Source organism: the organism of the source record quoted next, unplaced genomic scaffold, assembly GCF_019419815.1.
Source record: "Pyrus x bretschneideri cultivar Hongxiangsu unplaced genomic scaffold, Pyrus_bretschneideri_v1 Contig15, whole genome shotgun sequence".
Taxonomy (NCBI): domain Eukaryota; kingdom Viridiplantae; phylum Streptophyta; class Magnoliopsida; order Rosales; family Rosaceae; genus Pyrus; species Pyrus x bretschneideri.
Window position 1 is genome coordinate 2,942,182 of NW_025999446.1, and position 19,610 is coordinate 2,961,791.

At 37.4% G+C, this 19,610-nt stretch overlaps 4 protein-coding genes across 6 annotated transcripts; 2 read left to right on the forward strand and 2 right to left on the reverse strand.

Annotated features, from left to right (window-relative positions):
• Positions 1 to 662: 662 nt before the first annotated feature.
• LOC103937835 (casein kinase 1-like protein 3) lies at positions 663 to 5,715 on the reverse strand. Of its 3 annotated transcripts, XM_048580326.1 has the most exons (17): positions 5,390 to 5,526; positions 5,235 to 5,275; positions 4,756 to 4,825; positions 4,499 to 4,647; positions 4,148 to 4,243; positions 3,940 to 4,010; positions 3,750 to 3,811; positions 3,604 to 3,667; positions 3,302 to 3,386; positions 2,749 to 2,875; positions 2,437 to 2,519; positions 2,169 to 2,241; positions 1,888 to 2,018; positions 1,570 to 1,740; positions 1,267 to 1,447; positions 1,025 to 1,124; positions 663 to 920 (listed from the first exon to the last, which is right to left on the reverse strand). In XM_048580326.1, exons 1-14 carry the CDS (start codon positions 5,463 to 5,465, stop codon positions 1,573 to 1,575), a joined length of 1,296 nt encoding a protein of 431 aa, XP_048436283.1. In that variant the 5' UTR covers positions 5,466 to 5,526; the 3' UTR covers positions 663 to 920; positions 1,025 to 1,124; positions 1,267 to 1,447; positions 1,570 to 1,572. The 3 variants fall into 3 exon arrangements, with proteins under 3 accessions (XP_048436283.1, XP_009346075.2, XP_009346074.2); XM_009347800.3 differs by having other exon boundaries at positions 1,025 to 1,447; positions 5,390 to 5,715; XM_009347799.3 differs by having other exon boundaries at positions 1,025 to 1,453.
• Positions 5,716 to 12,549: 6,834 nt separating this feature from the next.
• LOC108866946 lies at positions 12,550 to 13,734 on the forward strand. The gene has a single exon (XM_048580179.1). The coding sequence runs from the start codon at positions 12,550 to 12,552 to the stop codon at positions 13,732 to 13,734; it is 1,185 nt and encodes a 394-aa protein (XP_048436136.1).
• On the forward strand, positions 13,519 to 14,698 carry LOC125475517 (formin-like protein 10). Its single transcript, XM_048580328.1, has 2 exons — positions 13,519 to 13,723; positions 13,805 to 14,698. Exon 2 carries the CDS (start codon positions 14,107 to 14,109, stop codon positions 14,578 to 14,580), a length of 474 nt encoding a protein of 157 aa, XP_048436285.1. The 5' UTR covers positions 13,519 to 13,723; positions 13,805 to 14,106; the 3' UTR covers positions 14,581 to 14,698.
• Positions 14,699 to 14,928: 230 nt separating this feature from the next.
• Positions 14,929 to 19,198, reverse strand: LOC103937837 (tocopherol cyclase, chloroplastic). Its single transcript, XM_048580327.1, has 10 exons — positions 18,882 to 19,198; positions 18,544 to 18,788; positions 18,241 to 18,320; positions 17,960 to 18,036; positions 17,681 to 17,850; positions 17,409 to 17,506; positions 17,185 to 17,292; positions 16,671 to 16,787; positions 16,281 to 16,430; positions 14,929 to 15,279 (listed from the first exon to the last, which is right to left on the reverse strand). Exons 1-10 carry the CDS (start codon positions 19,118 to 19,120, stop codon positions 15,103 to 15,105), a joined length of 1,461 nt encoding a protein of 486 aa, XP_048436284.1. The 5' UTR covers positions 19,121 to 19,198; the 3' UTR covers positions 14,929 to 15,102.
• Positions 19,199 to 19,610: the final 412 nt, after the last annotated feature.

The following is a 19,610-nucleotide window of genomic DNA, read 5'->3' on the forward strand; positions in this document are numbered from 1 at the left end:
GTTACGGGCACAAGGAAAAATTTCTCCAATTTATGATACAACTTTCAGAGTTGCTTGGAGCCTAATCATATCTTAAAATTCATGATTAATTATCATAATCCAAAAATCTTAAAAGCATCTCCAAGACTCGATAGGAGATGTCAAAATTCTAGGTGGCATGCCACTGTGCATATTTAACATCAAAACTTTCTTCAACCGAAGTGTTATTTGCTAACTGGATTTGAGGCTGTGTTTTGAAGTCAATTTTATTTTTAATTCATTTTGATGGTTGATCCCTTATTCCATTAACATTTCAACCAATAAAAATTTTGTTTTAACATTTTTTTAATAATTACAACTATTTAAGGCTCTATTTAAATAATAAAATAATATTTGACAATTCGATTAAAGAAGTACAAAATTTAAGGCTCTTGTAATTTGACATTTTCTTTGGAGACCCCAAAAGAAAACAGATTTTTCAATGTGACCAGCACACAAAGTGATACATTACGTGTCACTATATAAATGGTAGAATATGTGTGTTAAAATGTTAACGACTTAAAAAATAAAATTTCTCACCACTTACATAAAAACACATGGTATACCACTCATGTTCCCGTCACATTAAAAAATTTCTCCAAAAAAAAACCCTTTCAGCTTTCCAACCTCCAAAGATACCAAAGGAGCTCAAAATCACAAGTTTTATACTACAAGAACTCAAGACGCCGAAAGGAGTATTCTACAATGGCTGGAAAAATAAATCCTTCAATAACATAGAAACAAAAACAAATCATTGATCAAGTCCAGCCTGCTTCAATTATGCACTGCTTAAAGCTTCTACATATAAAGCTCGAAGAATTTAACGAGCGATAGAAAGAGGGATCTCTAATACCCTCTTCAATTGAGATCAAGACGCCCAATGAAGTTCTCCCATTCAAGATCTGAAGCAAAGAAAAATATCATTAATGAGCATTTTATGTAGCAAATGAAACATAGCAACTCAAAAGGGACATTTCCGTTGAGAAAAGGTCAGTGTAGTCGATACCTGAACTACTAGTGTACTCTTTTTCCAGATTCTGAAGGACCTGGTGAACATATCCAGGGCTTTGATCCGAAAAAGACTAAGAACAGAAAGCAACTCAATCCTGAATCGAATGAAATACATAGTCAAAACAACCTTATAATGCCGGAAAGGATTGTATGATCTATCATCTATTATCAGAATAATGGAAAATACACTTTACACATATCCACACAACACGATATGGGCTTAGTCATTTTTTCCACCTATAAACGCGGAAACTCCAAGCTTCAGAGGTCAGAAGTCCAAGCACATCCTGTGTGTCCAGATTTTGCCAGGCGAAGTTTTCACATGTGTAATGAAATTTGACATGGGAGAAAACAAGCAACCCAAACTTCCCGGCATTTGCTACATAAAGATGCAAGCTCTGGGCAATCTCATTCAGGTCTGTAGCTGAAGAAAGAAAACAAGGGTGAAGAGCTTGAATACTATTTATGCAGTTTTGGAGCGATACACTGAATAAATGCAAATCAAACAAAAGATAATCTTGCACGATGAAAACTCCATACCTATTACTTTGCTGAAGAAATTTGGTTTACTGACGGCATCCAACTGCTTGAAGCACCATTTTGATTCCCAACTCTACGGCCTAAGTCTGCATTTTCAGCTGGCCCCTCTGGTTTTTGAAAATGTCTTCTGAGAGTAAATGCAGTAGGTGGCGTAGGTGCATTACTCACATTCTGCAACAATTACAACCCAGTACAGCATAAAATGAAATACATGAGAACATCTTCCATGCAAACAGGAATAGATATGTGATATGACTGAAGGAGCAGAGCAGAAACATGCAAAAACAAACATTAATGGTTTAATTACAAGTTACATACGTGTTTCTCAACAGGATTATTAGCACCCGAATTCTGGGTTGTTGAGGATCTATATTGCATATGAACATCTGGATGCACATGATTGCTTGGCCGCTCGCGTTCTGTGAGCTCAGCTGATCTAGAAACATCGCCTGAAACCCATAAATAAAACCTTAGACATGAGAAATACTTGATAAACCAACATTTTGTGTATAAACAGACTCCTCGAGTAATGTAAGTAACAAGGCTCTAGTATACCCAAAGCTTTCCCTCAAGTGAAAACTGGGGTATTGGACTTTTACCTTTAAGCCTCATTGGTACTGCTTGACCACTAGGAACTTCTCGACCGTGGACTACTACAGGTGGCTGCGGTTTCTGAGATGAATTTAGAAGAAACAAGGTTAAACACGTAAGAATGAATACATCAATACTAGAAGGAAAATTAGATACACACGGAACAGAACATGGTCCTGTGCATACAATTCTAGCAGCAGTTAATAGAAGAAAGTTATAAATAAATAAATAAATAAATAAAATAAAAAATAAAAAAAGTGTCATGAAAATACTAACAGATGATTGACCCTGAGTCCTTGTCTGCTGTGCCTGCTGATATTTTAGAATTGTCCAGTCAAATATATAGTCAAACTCGTATCCTGTGAGATATGGGAACAATTTATAAACATCAATAAACAAAGACCACCAGTTCAAAAATAAACCTAGAGCAACACATTTAATAATGCTAAACAGGGAGGAACCGAAAAATCAGTTTTCCATGAAGCAAAAGCTCATCTGTACAAAGCATCGGCATTCCATATAATGCAGGCTGCATTTTTTACAACTATTTATATGTTGTAGGATAAAGAATATGGCGTAATATCATACCTTCACGGCTAAACAAGTCGCGAAACAAGCGCTTCAAGAATGCATAATCCGGGCGTTGATCAAATGTTAAAGAGTGGCAATAATGGAAGTACGACGCAAACTCCACAGGATGTGACTTACATAGGGCCTGGAAAACAAATGTGACATCAGTTCATTTTTACACAGAGAACAGAAATTTCAAGAGAGACAAAAAAAGGATGGATCATAAATTCTTGCTCAATTGTAATGGATCTCTGAAAAGGTTTCAAAAGAAATTAGGAAACCCACCTCCCAAAAGAAAACAAAATAAAAATTGCAAGCTGTTTTTATAATTGCATACTTCTAGATGAGAATTCTTAAAACCTGAACTCATTTAGATATATGGGGCAATTTCAGTAAACTCTACATGTAACAAAAAATGGGAAGAACAAATACAAATGCCTGATACAAAATTTTAGGAGACGTGATCTAACAGAAACAGCATCAACAAGTCAGCCATGTTGGATTGAGTTTTAAGTATGATCCTCCTATTCACAAGATGCAAAAGTATCATCTAATGGACAGTGGCACATACCTCAATGGGAGTTGATAACTTCTTCTCACAAATCTTATCATATTTTTGCTTCTTTGTTGCAGCTTTTAGACCCTGCCAAGGAAGGCTAAATGCAGAAATCAATTAGTCTGCCAGGCCAAAAAACTAGTTGAGTACCCAGTTAACTGGTCAAAACATTGTGCAAAGAGTGCTTGTCATCAAAGTGACAGTTGCGATGTGTTTCACCAATGAAAGTAAATCAGCATAAGAATCCTAACTGGAGTGGTAAATAATTCAAGATATAAAATTCTCATTTAGAAAAGTGGTTCAACTTTATGGCGCACCTTCCTCTTAAGAAGTACAGAAGAACATATCCAAGTGACTCCAAATCATCCCGGCGACTCTGATCTAGAACAATGTACCCAACAAATGAGGAAAAAGATAGCCAAAGCATTTAGAAAATAATTAAATAAACAGTAACTGTCCTTACCTATTCCCAAATGGGTATTGCAACTAGCATAGCGTGCAGTTCCTGTTAAGCTTCTGTTCTCTCTGTATGAGTTTGACAATGAAAAGATAATCACACACTGAAATGCGAAAATACTGTTGAACAGGAAGAGCTCATTCAAGACACAAATATCCTACTAGATTTAAGCATGGACAAAATTATGCAACTTTACCTGTACGGAATATGCCGGTGTGTAATTTGGTCCCGAAATCTTTTTGCAAGTCCAAAATCAATAACATAAACCTAATTCATGTGTATTTAACAATGGTTAATAATTGATAAACAACTTCTTCTCAAAATAATTGATAAACAACACAGAGATCATAAAGGCTTTATTGTTCCTGCAACTTAGTTGTTGAAGAGGAATGCATTAACATTACTTGATTTGCTTTCCTGCCAAGACCCATGAGGAAGTTGTCTGGTTTGATGTCTCTATGAAGAAACCCTTTAGAATGTACATATTCTATTCTGGTAATCTGCAATTGAATGAACAAAGGAATCATATTTACCACTACGCAAACAATTTAGCACTTAGTAATCTGATAATCCAGTAAAAAACCATAAAGTAAGTGTGGTCTTAAAAAGTGAGTCCCTTTTGATTGCAACTGACCAAATAATATGACAAGAATTTCTGTAAGCGATCCATAAGACAAAAACAAAATCCCTTAATAGCAATAACTAACTATAAGCTTAACAAATTACAAGCAATCAAAGAAAATATTCAAGATTACCATCTGATCTGCCAACATTAAGACCGTCTTCAGTGAAAACCTCCTCCCACAGTACACAAAGAGGTCTTCAAGACTCGGTCCCAGCAAGTCGATGACGAGAACATTATCGTCCTTATCAAATCCCGCCCATCTTATGCTTGCAATACCACCTGAAGGTTCATAAACTCAAGTCATTATATATAGTGAAAAAAAAAGATTCAAGGTGATAGTTTTTGAGAACACGTTGTTCAAGAGCAACACTATTATTGAATCCTTACTTCCTCCCTGCAGAATTTTATAAAGCTTTGCCTCGTACAAAAGTTGTGGATGTTTTGTCTTGTTATTTTCCTGCCACAAAAATTACAACCGATTACTCGAACATCATACTATTCGTCTACCTGAAATGAGAACAGGGAATACCAGAACAATATGGTTCCCCAGTTGAAACCCACATCCATTCTAATCCCAATGTTCATCGCCACAATAGAACTTCTGACTCGAAATGCACTCAAACCAGAAAATGAAATTCTTCAAACTTTCAAGATCTATAACACACATCCTAAACACACAGAACCTAATTCTGACGCAAGATTCCACTTTCAATCCAAAGAACCATAACTTGATCAGCTCAAACGCAGGATATTAATTCACAAAAAATGCAGGCTCAATTTTTTTCCCGGAAAGTATTCCCCCCGAAACAAACACTCAAACCATTCGATCAAATTACAAAAATGAAAAGGATCGAATCGAAACTTACAATCTTGGCCGCCAAATTCTCGCCAGTCACTATATGCGTTGCTGACAAACCAAAAAACAAATAAAAAAATTACAATAATTAATCAGGACTATTGAAAATAATCAAAATTAAAGAGAAAAGGGGGGTAAAGATCGCTAAATGAATGATTCACAAACCAAGATACAATTCGCCAAACGAGCCGCTCCCAATTTTGCGACCTAATTTGTATTTCTCTGCCACAACCCTCTCCATAAAAAGCCCTAATCTCTCTGGACCCGATTGACCTAATCTCTCTGGACCCGATTGACTTCGTCGATGAAGAGAGAGAAAGCTAAGGTTTTTAGGGCGAGGTTCAGATCGAATAGCAGAGACGACGATCCGGTCGAATGCAATTTGAGGATTTTTATGGAGAGAGGTCGAAGGAAGAAACGAGCAGGTCTCGGATGGCGGCCACAGGTCAGGGAGACGGGGATCTAAAAGGTAAAAGTGAAAAAGAGCTGGGCGAATAAGGAATTATGGACTCTTAAAATGAGGGGTGGAATTTGGAATTTATGGAGTTTGAGGTGGTTATTGAATTCCAGAAAGTATTTGGGAAGCTTTCGCCGGCCCGAACAACTGTGTGCATTTATAAAAATGCGCAGGCTACGATGGCGGTAAAATCATTTTAAAAGTCTTGAAAATTAAAAGCCGATACGGAGATTAAATCCTAATAAAAAAATAATAATGTTAGAAAAATTATATTTGTAGACAAAATTAAAAAAATTTAAAGAACATAAATTAATGATTGGTTTATTATTATTATTTTTTTTTTCTGAAAAAGTACGATATTTATTACAAAACAGAGATCACATACATAATAAAGATAGTGTGCATTAAAAGGTCTCGACAAAAACTTTGCCGAAGTTTTTAACTCGGTCTAAGGAAAAGAACGTCCCGTACGACAAGAAAGTTATCCTCATATGCCAATACTGAAAAACCAGTCCAAATTACAAACTTTCATCAAGTAAAACACCCCTAAGAAAATGAGGGGGATCTTCAAACCACAAGAATTGCTAAATACCTCCGACTCCAACCAGTCCAAATTACAAACTTTCATTCATATTATTTAATTTACAAATTTTATCTTCAAATTTAATGTTCCTAAAATTATTCTAAAAAAGGTAAATAGTAAAAGTTGGTTCTTTTGGTCAAAGAAACGAAAAGTAATTAAGTTGCCAAATTTTGTTTTTGTTTTTGTTGGAACTAATTACCAAATTAATTACTTAATTAATAACAGAGAGGATAGGATGCAGACAATTAATCCTATGATTTAGGAGATTTTTATTCTTTAATGTTTGGAAGAAAAAAAAGTGAAAATGGGGTAAATTTGATATAACAATAAAATGAGGTGACCTATTTCCATGACAGCAGATAAAGTGGAATTTTTCTAATAATGACTCATAAAATTAAACTTATTATATCAAGCTTACTCCAAAGAAAGCAGTAATACCGCATTATTTGAATCATTCCAGATAACGATTGTCCACGCCCTGATCCTGACATACGTTCAAGATCGACACGTGACGTCACCACATTCCTGTTTATCTATCATGTCTCACCTCCGAGACATTACCAAAACACAATCAATAATTTAACCATGTAGTCATTTTCTTTTATTTCATGGTTGCATCTAACCTTACGTTAGACTGCCTATGTACCCTAAAAAGGGATCAAATCATTCGTAGTTCACCTTTCACTACACTTCGACGTTTATCACAATACATTCAAGCAGAAAAGCATAGCATTCCTCAATCAATTATTAGAACTCGACAAGCATGAAATTACTAGGTTTAGAGCTACATAACAAACCCACAAGACATTCAAGATTTCCATTCCATCCATCATATAAATCACTATGCTTTCAACATGATACCTCAATCCACAACATGCAACATCTCAAAGAACAGTTAACGAAGCACAATATTATTTTCAAGCCACATTGATCAACTAATCTAATCATAATAATAACAATCATATCCAACATCATTCCGCAATCACTCCAATTAATCAATCCCTAGAATCAAAGATGCACAATATTAACATTTAACTACGTTAATCAATCAATAAGATCACATATCAATTTAATAAAGGAATTCCACATAATTCCCTACCTGCATTCCAAGTAATAACATGATAAATCTAATTTATAAACACAACGTCTACTGTGAGCAAGAATAGGGATTTTGAACCACTCAATGAAATTTAACTAAGATATGGTCACCTATCGATATGTACCAAGTACAACTAATCCTCATCACCCCTAAAATGCATATGGTCCCCCATTGCGGATATACCAAGCAAAACCATAGGCATAATCTAATCGTGCAAGCAGTGATCACCCATCGCAGATATACCAAGCAGGACCACATCCTAACTCTAGGTAGTGATCACCCCTCGCGGATATACCAAGCATGATCACTCTTAGAATGTGTATGGTCTCCCATTGCAGATAAACCAAGCAGAACCATATGCATAGTCTAATTACGTAGGCAGTGATCACCCATCACGAATATACCAAACATGATCACCCTAACAATCCTCTATCGTGGATATACCAAGCAGGACTGTATCTTATAACTCTAGGTAGTGATTACCCATCACGGATATACCAAGCATGATCACCCCTAGAATGTGTATAATCCCCATTGAGGATAAACCAAGAAAAACCATAAGCATAGTCTAATTGTGCAGACGGCGATCACCCATTGCAAATATACCAAGCATGATCACCCTTGAAATATGTATGGTCCCTTATCGTGGATATACCAAGCAAGACCATCCATGTACCACTGCTACATAGTGTAGTTAGATCAACACAAAAACCTACTTACCCTTATCTCAACCCCTATGATTTACAACGTAATCACCTGCACTATCAATTTCTCATGACCACTAACATGTCACACAAGCATACAAGTTCCACGGGATACTTCTAATAGGATAGGCTCACATTGTCATAATAGTTACCAAACCTGTCATTCATATTATCAAGAAGATAAATACACATCTATATCACAATAAGGCATCATATACACGTAAGCTGAGGTATATATTACCTGAGATAGCTCACTAACCGATATAGGCTCACTAAGCTCTACTTAGTTTCTAGTAATACAAATTTTAGTATTCAAGAACGATTAAGAACATTTTGATCAAAATCAACCATAGTAAATCAATCAGGAAGATCCGCCCACCAGATTTCCGTAAGTTCCTAAAGTCCTCAAATATTACGTATGATAACATATTAAAGTTTGGTAATGATATAACGGCCAGATCGTCGATTGTTATGATGATAAAGTGGCGGCCTCTAACAAACATATGTTTAAACAACGGGATTTCATCAATCAGATGTCAAATATGGAATCCGAGTATTGAATTTAAATTTAAAAGACAAAGTCGGCCCACTGGCTATACGCCGCCACAAGTGGCGGTTTTCGGGGAACGGAAACCCAATTTTCCGATGAACTCTAAAAATTACCAATTTTCACATAAATGTAGAGCAAGTCAAGGGGCATAATTTTCATACATGGGTGAAAGTCCAATTCAGTGGGGAAGTGGCCTGAAAACTCCTCGTTTCGCCAGAAACCCTAGAAATAGGCGTTCTCGATTCGATGCCAAAATGAACTCTGACGCCTCGTCCAATAATTGGGCCTTGCTCCTGGGGGTGAGGGAAGTCTATTGGTAGTATTGATCGATGGTGTTGACTTCAGAAATGGCGGATCGCCGTCGTGCACCCCTCGGCACCACCTATATCATTCTTCGCAAAAAGGGCACCAATCCTTGTCGAGTTTAGGTCAACGGTGGCCGGAATATGAGATAAGGTTAGGTTAGGTAAGGTCGAGTCAGCGGGTCGAAAGGTGGTCCGAGTTTGCTGGGTCTCTCCTTCCCTCATTTCCCTCATTTTCCCCTTCTTGATTGGTCACTTTCCCTCATTTTCTCTCCCACATCTCTCATTTTTCCCCTTTGGTCCCTTCCCAAAGAAATGGGAACCCCTAAAAATATTAAATCCCTATTTTATTTAAGAAACTTTTAACGTTCGTAACTTCTTCTTCCTCGTCCCAATTCACGAATGGCCTTCGCCTACGCGCTCATGGGGTTGAGCTCAATTCAAAAACATTAAGAGTGACCCCCGAAGGTCTATGGATTTTAAATAATTATTTTCAAAAATTCAAACTTTGTAATTAAGTAATTAAAATCTAAAATTAATTTAAATTCGCGAAAATACTATAAAATCCCGCGAATACAAAATACATAAATTATAATAGTGAAATCCCAAGATTTCACAATATTAAAAAATAAAAAGACAAGTAAATTGTAGTAGTAGTCCCTCAACTTTAATCAAATTGGAGCAATAGTCCCTCAACTAAAAATCTATTATTGTTGATCTCTAAACTCATCAAAATGTGTAGCTGTGGTCATTTTCGCCAACTTCACCAGAATTTGTCAAAATAAGTTATGTTGGAAGGACCATTGCTACAATTGGAGTCTCTCAATTCATTAAAACGTGTATCTATAGTCATTTTTGTCAACTTCGTCAGAATTTTGTCAAAATAAGTGATATTGGAAGGACCATTGCTACAATTGGGTTAAAGTTAAGGGACCATTGCTCAAATTGGGTTAAGGTTTAGAGACCATTTCTCCAGTTTGATTAAAGTTGAAGAACCAATGATAATGGATTTTTAGTTGAGGGATCATAACTGCACATTTTGATGAGTTGAGGGATTAAGAAGATGCAATATCACCGAATTCATGGATTCATTTTTCACGAAAGCCCCTCAGCTTTATTCAAATTCCGAAACAAGAGATGCAATAGCACCAGATGGAGGGATTCCATTTTCACGAAAGCCCCTCAGTTTTATTCAAATTCCGAAACAAGAGATGCAATAGCACCAGATGGAGGGATTCCATTTTCACGAAAGCCCCTCAGTTTTATTCAAATTCCTAAACAAGAGATGCAATAACACCAGATAGAGGGATTCCATTTTTACGAAAGCCCCTCAGCTTTATTCAAATTCCCAAAGTGGCATAAAAAACAGTTCCGAGTGTGATCACTTTGAAGCTAATAAGTTGAACATATACTTGTTAATCATATAATGTTTCCTTGTAGTACTATACCACCTGCCCCATCCTCCCAAAGAAATTTCAGATGCAAACTCTAATACATATACTCGTCCCTAACCACGTGATACAATTTGTACAGATCTGGTAACAACACGATAAGCGAGTGAGAGCAGCATCAAGAGCACATTATTTCAAAACCAAGAGTTAGTTCCTTGTATTACTTGGGAGTCTTGGAGGTTTGAACCAAAGATTTCTAAACTTAGGATAACCATTAACCAACATTGGTTTCGTTCCTTTGGAACTGAACGACGTCGTTTGGGTAAGGATTTTCAGTCTTCTACCATACCTTCGAATTCGATCCCATTTTTCCTGCCTCTGCCTTTTGCCTTCTGCCTTGTTGCGTCTTCTTCTCCCGCGCGCCAAAAGCCCAGAGGCTCAGAACACCGGTCCAGTAGCCACGCCGCCATCACCCCGCCGCCGTCACCTCAGCACCATCAGCCCAACCCCAGCGCCGTTAGCAAGATCCCAAAGGTTAGGGTTTCTGAAATTAGGGATTTAGTTTTCTAGGGAAGGTTTTGCATTTTCTGGGGAAGGATTTCGTTTTCTGAGGAAGGATTTAGTTTTCTGGTTCTGGGGAAGGTTTTGCATTTTCTGGGGAAGGATGATTTCTGCGAGAGAGAGAGACAGAGTGAGACAGAGAGAAAGACGCAGAGTAGAAATAGAAAACAGGGGAATAAGGCTATAGCCCACGGTTTTATTTGGATGTTTTGCTATTAAACCATAACCTGTTTTGCAATTATGCAATTATAGTATTATAATTTATACCATAAACTGTTGTGCAATTATACCATAAATTTAATGCTCCTAGCTGCCATAAATTGTGTCTGTGTGCCATAAATTGGCACTTAGATAAATTGTTAGAAATTGGCACTAAAGGGGTATATAAATTAATTAATAAATTGTTAGAAATTGTTAGAAATTGGCACTAAAAGGGTATATAAATTAATTAATAAATTATTAAATTGTTAGAAATTGGCACTAAAGGGGTATATAATTGTTTTAAGATTTTTTTATTCCTAAAGTTTGAAACTTGCAATTGTTACTCCTAGAACTATGCTCGAGACAGACATAATAAAAGACTAAGATGAGATTATTCCAGGCCAACCTATTAATAGTAATAGCAGCCAGTGTACTAGCTTGATTAATCAAATAAACCAATTCAATTTGCCCCTAGCAGTCTATCGATGATGCATAATTTACATCTGAGTAAAAGAATAGACACAGTCACAGAGCCTTCTGGAAATACAACAATTTTAACACTCAATATTTAAACACAAACTAATCTTACTTTTCCCAGGGAAGAATATTCGCTCTTGGAGGAGGAATGTTTCGTTTAAAAGAACATCAAATTGTGAAATGTACCGAAGAGGGAAGAGGGGGATAAAATGAAAACCACGGTATTAATTTGCATTTTGCAGTAATATCAACTGTGTTTGTGTGAATGCAAGACAATGAGACTGATTCTACTGAATTCCTATATTGGCACAATTTAATTAACCCCAGCTTCTCTGGTAAGCTGTATGGTGCATATAATCTAAGAAATCGAAAGAAATTAATAAATTGTTAGAAATTGTTGGTTTATTAATTGTATGCATGCATCTATTGTTTATTGTTTAGGGTATTGAAGAATATGGCTTCTTCTTCTAAGAAAGATTTTGCTTGGCAATGGACAAAAGATTTGGATCCTATCACTAAATACTTCTATTGTGTTTTTTGTAACCACAAATGCACGGGTTCAATTTCTAGATTCAAACATCACTTGGGTGGTGTAAGTTCGGGAGGAATAATAAGTTGTAAAAAAGTCTCACTCAATGTGAAGGAAGAATGTTTTGCTAATGTTATGGGAACTAAAGAAAAAAGGAAAGCTAGTCATGAGTTGTGTTGTGGTGGTGAAGAAGAAAGTGCAAGTGTCGATATGGGCACAACAAGGACAACATATGTAAGTAGTGGGAGTGGGAGTGCGAGTGCCACACATTCACAACAAACCGATTCTTTTCTACCACCTAGGTCAAGGGGACCACTTGATAGGTATGTTACATCGGAAGCTCGTCAAACCACGTTGAATACACCTTTCAAAAAAGAGGAAAGAAGACAAGCATCCCGAGCATTGGCCCGATGGTTCTACACTAGTGCCATTTCATTCAATGCGGCAAACAATGAATATTATGTTAATGCAATGAAATTGGTGTCCAATTTTGGTCCCGGCTTTGATGCTCCTACAAGCCATGAATATAGAACTTGGATGCTCAAAGAAGAAGTTGATGATGTACAAAGTATGATGAAAGAACATCAAAAGGCTTGGAAGAGATATGGATGCACTATTATGTCGGATGGATGGTCGGATGGCAAAAGTAGATGTTTAATCAACTTTCTTGTCAATAGCCCTCAAGATACTTGGTTCTTGAAATCGGTTGATGCATCGGCCTCTATTAAGAGTGGAGATTTGTTGTATGGCTATTTGGATGATGTTATTCAAGAAATTGGGGAGGAGAATGTGGTTCAAGTTATATATGACAATGCTTCGAACTACAAGAATGCCGGGGCAAAACTTATGGAGAGGAAAGAGAAGGTGTGGTGGACTCCATGTGCAGCTCATTGCATTGTTTTGATGCTAGAAGATATTTCTAAGATGGCATGGTTTGATGACACACTCAAACGTCCTAGGTGTATTTCAAAGTATCTATATGGGCATCAATGGGTACTAGCTTTGATGAGAAAGTACACTAACAATTCGGAAATTCTTCGTCCGGCGGTCACTAGGTTTGCCACTTCTTTCCTTACACTACAAAGCTTACAAAAGCAAAAGGAAAATCTTGTTACTTTGTTTACCTCTCAAGAATGGTCGGAAAGTACCTATGCAAAATCCCGTGAAGCAAAGTTGGCTAAGCATCATGTGTTATATGATCGTGAGTTTTGGGGTCGAGTTTCTTTTTGCATTAAGGGCGTTCTTCCTCTTGTTTGTGTTTTGAGAGAGGTTGATTCGGAGGAGAGACCCTTCATGGGTTTTATATATGAGTTGATGGATGCCGCAAAAGAGAAAATTGCAAGCAATCTTAACAAAGTGGAGAAAAAATATATGCCTATTTGGAGAAAGATAGATCATAGATGGGACGATCAACTTCATCAACCACTACATGCAGCAGGCTATTACTTAAACCCACAATTTCGATATGAGGATAATTTCTCAGATACTGATGAAGTGCGAAATGGGTTGTTTGCTTGCATGGATAGGATGCTTGGGAAAGGGAAAGAACATGAAGAGGCCGATGTTCAATTGGATTTATTTACTAATAAGCGTGGTCTATTTGCGGATTCTATGGCTATGCAAACTAGGAAAAAGCGAACACCAAGTAAGATTTAATTAGTTAATTGTTAATATCTTTTTATCATTAACCTTTAAATTACTTACCTTATTAATATTGTTTTTTTAGCGGCTTGGTGGGAGCGCTTTGGGCATAAAACACCCGAGTTAACGAAATTTGCTATCCGAGTTCTAAGCCTTACTTGTAGTGCATCGGGATGTGAGAGGAATTGGCGCACATTTTCAATGGTAAGTAAATATATTATTAGTATCTTAAGTGTCATTTTTGCTTAAAATGTTTAGACTTGAATAATAGAATTGATTTATTTGTATATTCATACAAAACGAAGGAATAGGCTTGAACACAAAAGGCTTAATGCTTTAGCCTATGTCAAGTACAATTTGGCTTTACAAGAAAGAAGTAAGAAAAGGATGGAGAAGTATGATCCTATTGTTGTGGAAGAAATTGCCTCCGATGATGAATGGATAACAAAGATAGAAGGTCCCGTTCTTCCCGAAGATCCTACATGGCTTGAGGATGAGTTATTGTATAATGTTGAGGCCGTAAGGAATGTGCCAACCCTGGTTTATGAAGGTGGCTCATACATTCGAGAGCCTAGAGAGTCTTCTCCTCCTCCTCCTCCTCCTCCTCGTGAGCCTACTCCTCCTCCTTGTGAGCCTACTCCTCCTCCTTCTTCTCGTGAGCCTACTCAACCTCGGGGTCCTATTACATACAAAAGAAAATGGAGTGATGAAGAATCCTCAAGTAGAACTAGAAGAAATGTGGAATATGATTCGGAAGATTCTTTTGATGAAATGATGAGATACCCGACAAGTTCATCTAGAGTTGGCAATGAAGAGGATGATGTGGCCTTTTATTTAGATGAAGAGGATTTAGATGAATGATTTATATCTTTGTTTGTATTTTGATTTATATGAAGATGATTTGGATGAATGATTGTTTTCTTTGTTTGTATTACCTTTTGAATGATGAATTTGGGTGATATTACCTTTGAATGATGAATTTAAATGATATTATCTTTTGAATGACTATGGATTTGAATGAAAAATTGAGAATGGATGTTTATTTTACATAGTATTATTTTTTATACAATTATATGTCTAATATATAAAACATATATATAAAAAAAAATTAAATCCTGTAAGGCTTCGCCTCACGCCTCTAGCCTCACGCCTAGGCTAGGCTTCGCCTCGGACACCTTGCCCACGCCTCACGCTTTTAATACATTGGTAGAAACCAACACGATCTCATTTTTATGATTCCGAACTGGGTTTCAAAAATGTTAGGAAGCTCATCTGCAGGGTTGTTTTCACTGTTCTGACGGAAAAAGACAACGGTTAACAAAGACTTCACTCGTTCAGTCCCGAAAAACAAGTCCAAACGTCAACAATGCACCGATCAATGGGCTACAGACCAGGGGGTTTGAATAATGGAACCAGATTGTATAACCCTTCCACATCAACGGGAACTCTGAGAGCCTGGCTAAGGAGCTCGGGTGTAGTAGTTTTGCCCTTCCAAGTACTGAACCATGGTCCTCCTCCAACTTCTACTGCGGCCATGTTACTTGAAACATCCAATATCATCTACAAAATAGACAAAATCAAAAGGCTCGAATCACAAGTAGGTTTTGCACAAGTCATCAAATCATTAACTAATATATCAAACTACAGTATCTTGTAAGCCGGAAACATAATTATTGGGGGAAAAAAAGGGTGCGGCAAACATTTTATCACATAAACATAGCGGTCGTTGGACTCATGAACCATCCCCAACCCCATAGTCACATTGACAAACAAATTCCCATAACAGAACCTATAGATCAATTGAGACAACTCATGAACCATCCCCAACCCCATAGTCACATTGACAAATAAATGCCCATAACAGAACCAATAGATCAATTGAGACAATGTCCCATCACATCGTCCAATAATCCAGGCCAACTTTAGCATACATTTTTTACTAAAAACCGGCACAAGTCCTTCCAATAATGGGAAAGAGTGATACAAGTGTGACTGTTTGGCCAAAGGATATCCAATCCTAACTACAAAGAAATGATTAACTTATCCATGGTCACTGGATATGGCTTGTTTAATGTTCTTTAATTTTCTTGTTTAATCTATACGAAAAGTTGGAAGAGCAAATGGTTACCTAATGATGGGTGTTATGACTCGGTCTATGAAGAGTACTCGTGCCGTGCCTGCTTAAAAGATTTTGGGCTCGTGTTGGCCATAGAAGCACTTTCAGCTAAAAATTTATATGTTCTAACTCAGGTCATCAAGAAAACTGTTGCTTATTATCCATGCCTTGTCCAGAGTGGCAAACCAGGGAAAGAAGTGTGTTATAAATGGTCTATTAGCATAGTTTTTGTTTCCCACGGCAAACTAAAATAAAATTCCGAGCTTTTACTGACAAAAAAAAATGCAAATGTCAAATAACTAGTCATTTTAGAGTTGTATGGCCTGTCTAAAACATATTGCAAGCCTAGGACACAGAAAAGAAAAGAGTAATTGAAGAAAAGGAGAGTGAGACCAATAAATACATGTGTATATAATATATATGTATATGAGTGAAAACTGTGCACCTTCCCCTTGTTACCATCATATCTTCGTTCCCACATTTTTAATTTTAGATCACCGAAGCAAGTATCTTTACAGGCTGGAGCAAGTCCAGCTTCTGATGTTGGAGCACGCAAAGTTGTACCAGGATCCTCTGTTGTTGCCTCTATTTCAACCTGCTCATTAACAAGAAAAGTGTGTTGGGTGACTACAAAGATTTTCACTAATATTATCAAAAAGGCTAGAACCAGCTTGAACCTTCTGTTAGTGTTATGGTAGAGATTTCATTTCCACTAATATTACCAAAATATTAAAGACCACCCACCACTTAATACAGCTATAGAGATTTCATTTCCAGGGTATACTACTACTATCAAATGTGAGGGAGGGGCAAGATGAAAGAGACGTTCAATTACCATGTGTGTTTCATTCTCTGCAGCAATGGACCAGTAACCCCAAGGAGCAATTTCCCAACTAACAACACCATTCCATGGTACAAATTCATAAAACTTTCCACCATAGTGAACTCCGATCTGCATCATAAATGCATGAACATATTAAAGGGGAAAAAAATGCAGGTACTATTTGTTAGCAATAACGGGCAAGGTTACCTCCAACTTGGAAATTTCATGAATATATCCAATTCTTAATTTATCATGAGCAATTGTAGAATGCAAAGAAAGACGAGACTTTGTTTCATCTTCATCCATTTTCCTTATAGCATGTTTAATGAAGAAATTTTAGAGAGACCAACACAAACATAACACGATCCTGAATGGCAAAGAAACTGCTCAACCCCTACTTCCCTCTCCTCTATGAATCTCATTTAAAATTTCCTCTCAAAGATAACTTAGCAAAATATAAAGTGAGCAGAAGCAAACAAGGGAAAGAAAAGCATCATTTTCAGAGCAATCTCCACTGGAAAAGTACCAAAGCAGCGTTTTCAAAAGATTCTGTTAATCCAGGTAGTTGCCGCAAACCACCGCCTGATGTCAGAGCAACTTCTCCAGCAGCGCCTTCAAAAACATTACACTGAACCTGCAGTGTGGCATCAATCCATCCAAATAAATCAGTGGATGCCAAACCACTAATACAATGAAGAATGAGATTAACCTTTACTATAATAAGATACTGATGAATGGATAAAAGCCTACCCAGAACCATTTTCTTGGGAATGCTCCACCCCAATTCTTTTCAGAATAAGAAGGGGCATTTTCAAACTCAAATCTTTCACCATCCCACTCTATCCAACCTGAGATTTAAACGAAACCTGAGACAATGCCCTGAAAAGTGTGTACAGGTTTCTAAAAAGAGAAGATTTTGGAGTACAGGATATTCAAAAGAAAGAAACACATGATTGTCCAAAATAAAATAGCTAAATGGTACAGGAAATATTTGCGAGGAGTTAAAGGACATAAGCAAATGCCTGTTGACAATCCACCAGACATGCATATTTGCCAATGGGGTTCATATACAGGAAAAGCTGCTAACCAGCCTGCAGTAGACTTCTGCTTAGACCCAACATCACCCCATCCATAAATTGGGCGGGTACTGTATTCCCAGCGAGCAGTTGGCACAGTTTCTACATAATCTGACCTGACACGAACAAGATTGTACATCAAAGTTCTTATAAACTCTATGGGTACGGGCAACCCATATTTGCACAGGTCAAATGAAAAAAAAATAAGAACAAGGAGAGGCGTACCTGCCATCATCACAAATGGAACCTTGATGCCAAAGTGGGGTGACTTGAAAACCTTCTATCACTCTACTATCGAATTCCTATACAATATATCCCACAAATGTGGGGAAATATTAAAAGAAGTAAACATTAATGAAAACCAGTATTTTCTGTTGCAGCCTAACATAATTCTCACAAAATGACAATTGCAAAAACGACGTACTTAATTAGAAACTAAGTGGTCATCTAGAAGAATAATGAATATAAACCGAAAACAAAATAAGGTTCAAATATAGTATATTAACCTTCGGAGGAACCTCATTGTTCGGAGGCTTTGATTGTTTTTCTGCTATAAAAGTGTTCCCCAACATAAGCTCATCCCTGCCTATGCACTAAAAACATTAACAACCAGCATACTTAAGGTGGATACATGAAGAATCCTAACATAATATAGAAGTCAAAAACACGAAACTTAGGACACGGACACCCAAAAGATAAACAGCATTTCTTTCATCAGATAACAACACATCGTCCCGAAAGTTTTGAAATTTGAAATTCTTCAGAAACAACAACTTGAGTAACATTTAAAACAGAAAAAAAGTTCTTACTTCCCCAAAAGTTCTGAGATTCTTCCGAGTACTGGCAAATGTACTTGTCGTAGGCACCCAGAATTTGAGCACCGACCCCGGTCGACCTTGGCCCGTTCTGAACCAATTCTAACGCCGTCAGTGGCTTCCGGAACACGGGATTCTCAACGGAGTACATGAAGCAGAAGCTCTGCCTCCGCTCCGGAATCGCAACCTTGAAGTACCATCCTTCAAAGAATTTCCGGCTCGTTCCATCAAAATGGTACCTAATTACACAATTAATCACCAAAAAAAATCACCCAATTGAGAAATTAAATCCCGAAAAATGTCAAGAAATTAAGCTCAATGCACATACATACCCGCTGTGAGGAGTTCGAAGGTCTCGATTCCGAGGGGTGGGGACGTAGACGGAGCTCGAGGCCGCTTTGTCCTGCTGAGTTGTGGAGGAGGAAACGGTGGAAGTGGTTCCAAACCCATGCTTCAGAGTCCTCAAGGAGCTACGTTTTGAAGAGTGAGAGAGGAGAGGGTTTCTGGTTCGGAAGCTCAAGTTTGGAGAGAAATGGTGGTGATCGCGCAGTGAAGAGAGGCTTGACTCCATTGCTATACTGGGATGGAAATTGAAGAGAGAGAGAGAGAGAGAGAGAGAGAGAGGAGGTGAGGTGTATGTTAATGTAAACTTGTGGTGTAACAGTGCCAGGTGGGTGAGAGATGGCGGGTAATTTGGAAGCAAAGACGAAAGAATGTTCAGAACCCGGCCCAGATTTACATGAACCGAAACCCAAGCCCACATACATGAACCTGAACCCGGACTAGGGCGGATTATTTGCTGTGGAATTGTGATTTGACGAGTAATGTTCTTTTGTTAGGCTGAGAACCTGATTAGTTTGGAGTGAACCGTAACTAGTCATGTGGGATCCAAATGGTTGATATGGACTTTGTGGTTCATCATGTATTCTCTTGTTAAACACTACGCGTTATGTTATCATATTGTCAAGAAACATATATTCAAAATGACCAAGATCAACAGTTTGACAATATAAACGTTATATTATTTGGTAAAGTAACGTTTCTCGTATTGAATACCTATA

Coding starts and splice junctions, on each gene's coding strand:
- LOC103937835 (XM_009347800.3), bottom strand. CDS start 5,465: ATGGAGAGGGTTGTGGCAGAGAAATACAAATTAGGTCGCAAAATTGGG. Junction 4,244..4,498: donor TAATGTTGGCAGATCAGATG/GTAATCTTGAAT, acceptor ATTCAATTGCAG/ATTACCAGAATAGAATATGT. Junction 2,019..2,168: donor AGTACCAATGAGGCTTAAAG/GTAAAAGTCCAA, acceptor TATGGGTTTCAG/GCGATGTTTCTAGATCAGCT.
- LOC108866946 (XM_048580179.1), top strand. CDS start 12,550: ATGAAATTGGTGTCCAATTTTGGTCCCGGCTTTGATGCTCCTACAAGC.
- LOC125475517 (XM_048580328.1), top strand. CDS start 14,107: ATGGAGAAGTATGATCCTATTGTTGTGGAAGAAATTGCCTCCGATGAT.
- LOC103937837 (XM_048580327.1), bottom strand. CDS start 19,120: ATGGAGTCAAGCCTCTCTTCACTGCGCGATCACCACCATTTCTCTCCA. Junction 17,851..17,959: donor TCCATTTGTGATGATGGCAG/GTACGCCTCTCC, acceptor TGTTCGTGTCAG/GTCAGATTATGTAGAAACTG. Junction 15,280..16,280: donor ATGATGGTAACAAGGGGAAG/GTGCACAGTTTT, acceptor TCTATTTTGTAG/ATGATATTGGATGTTTCAAG.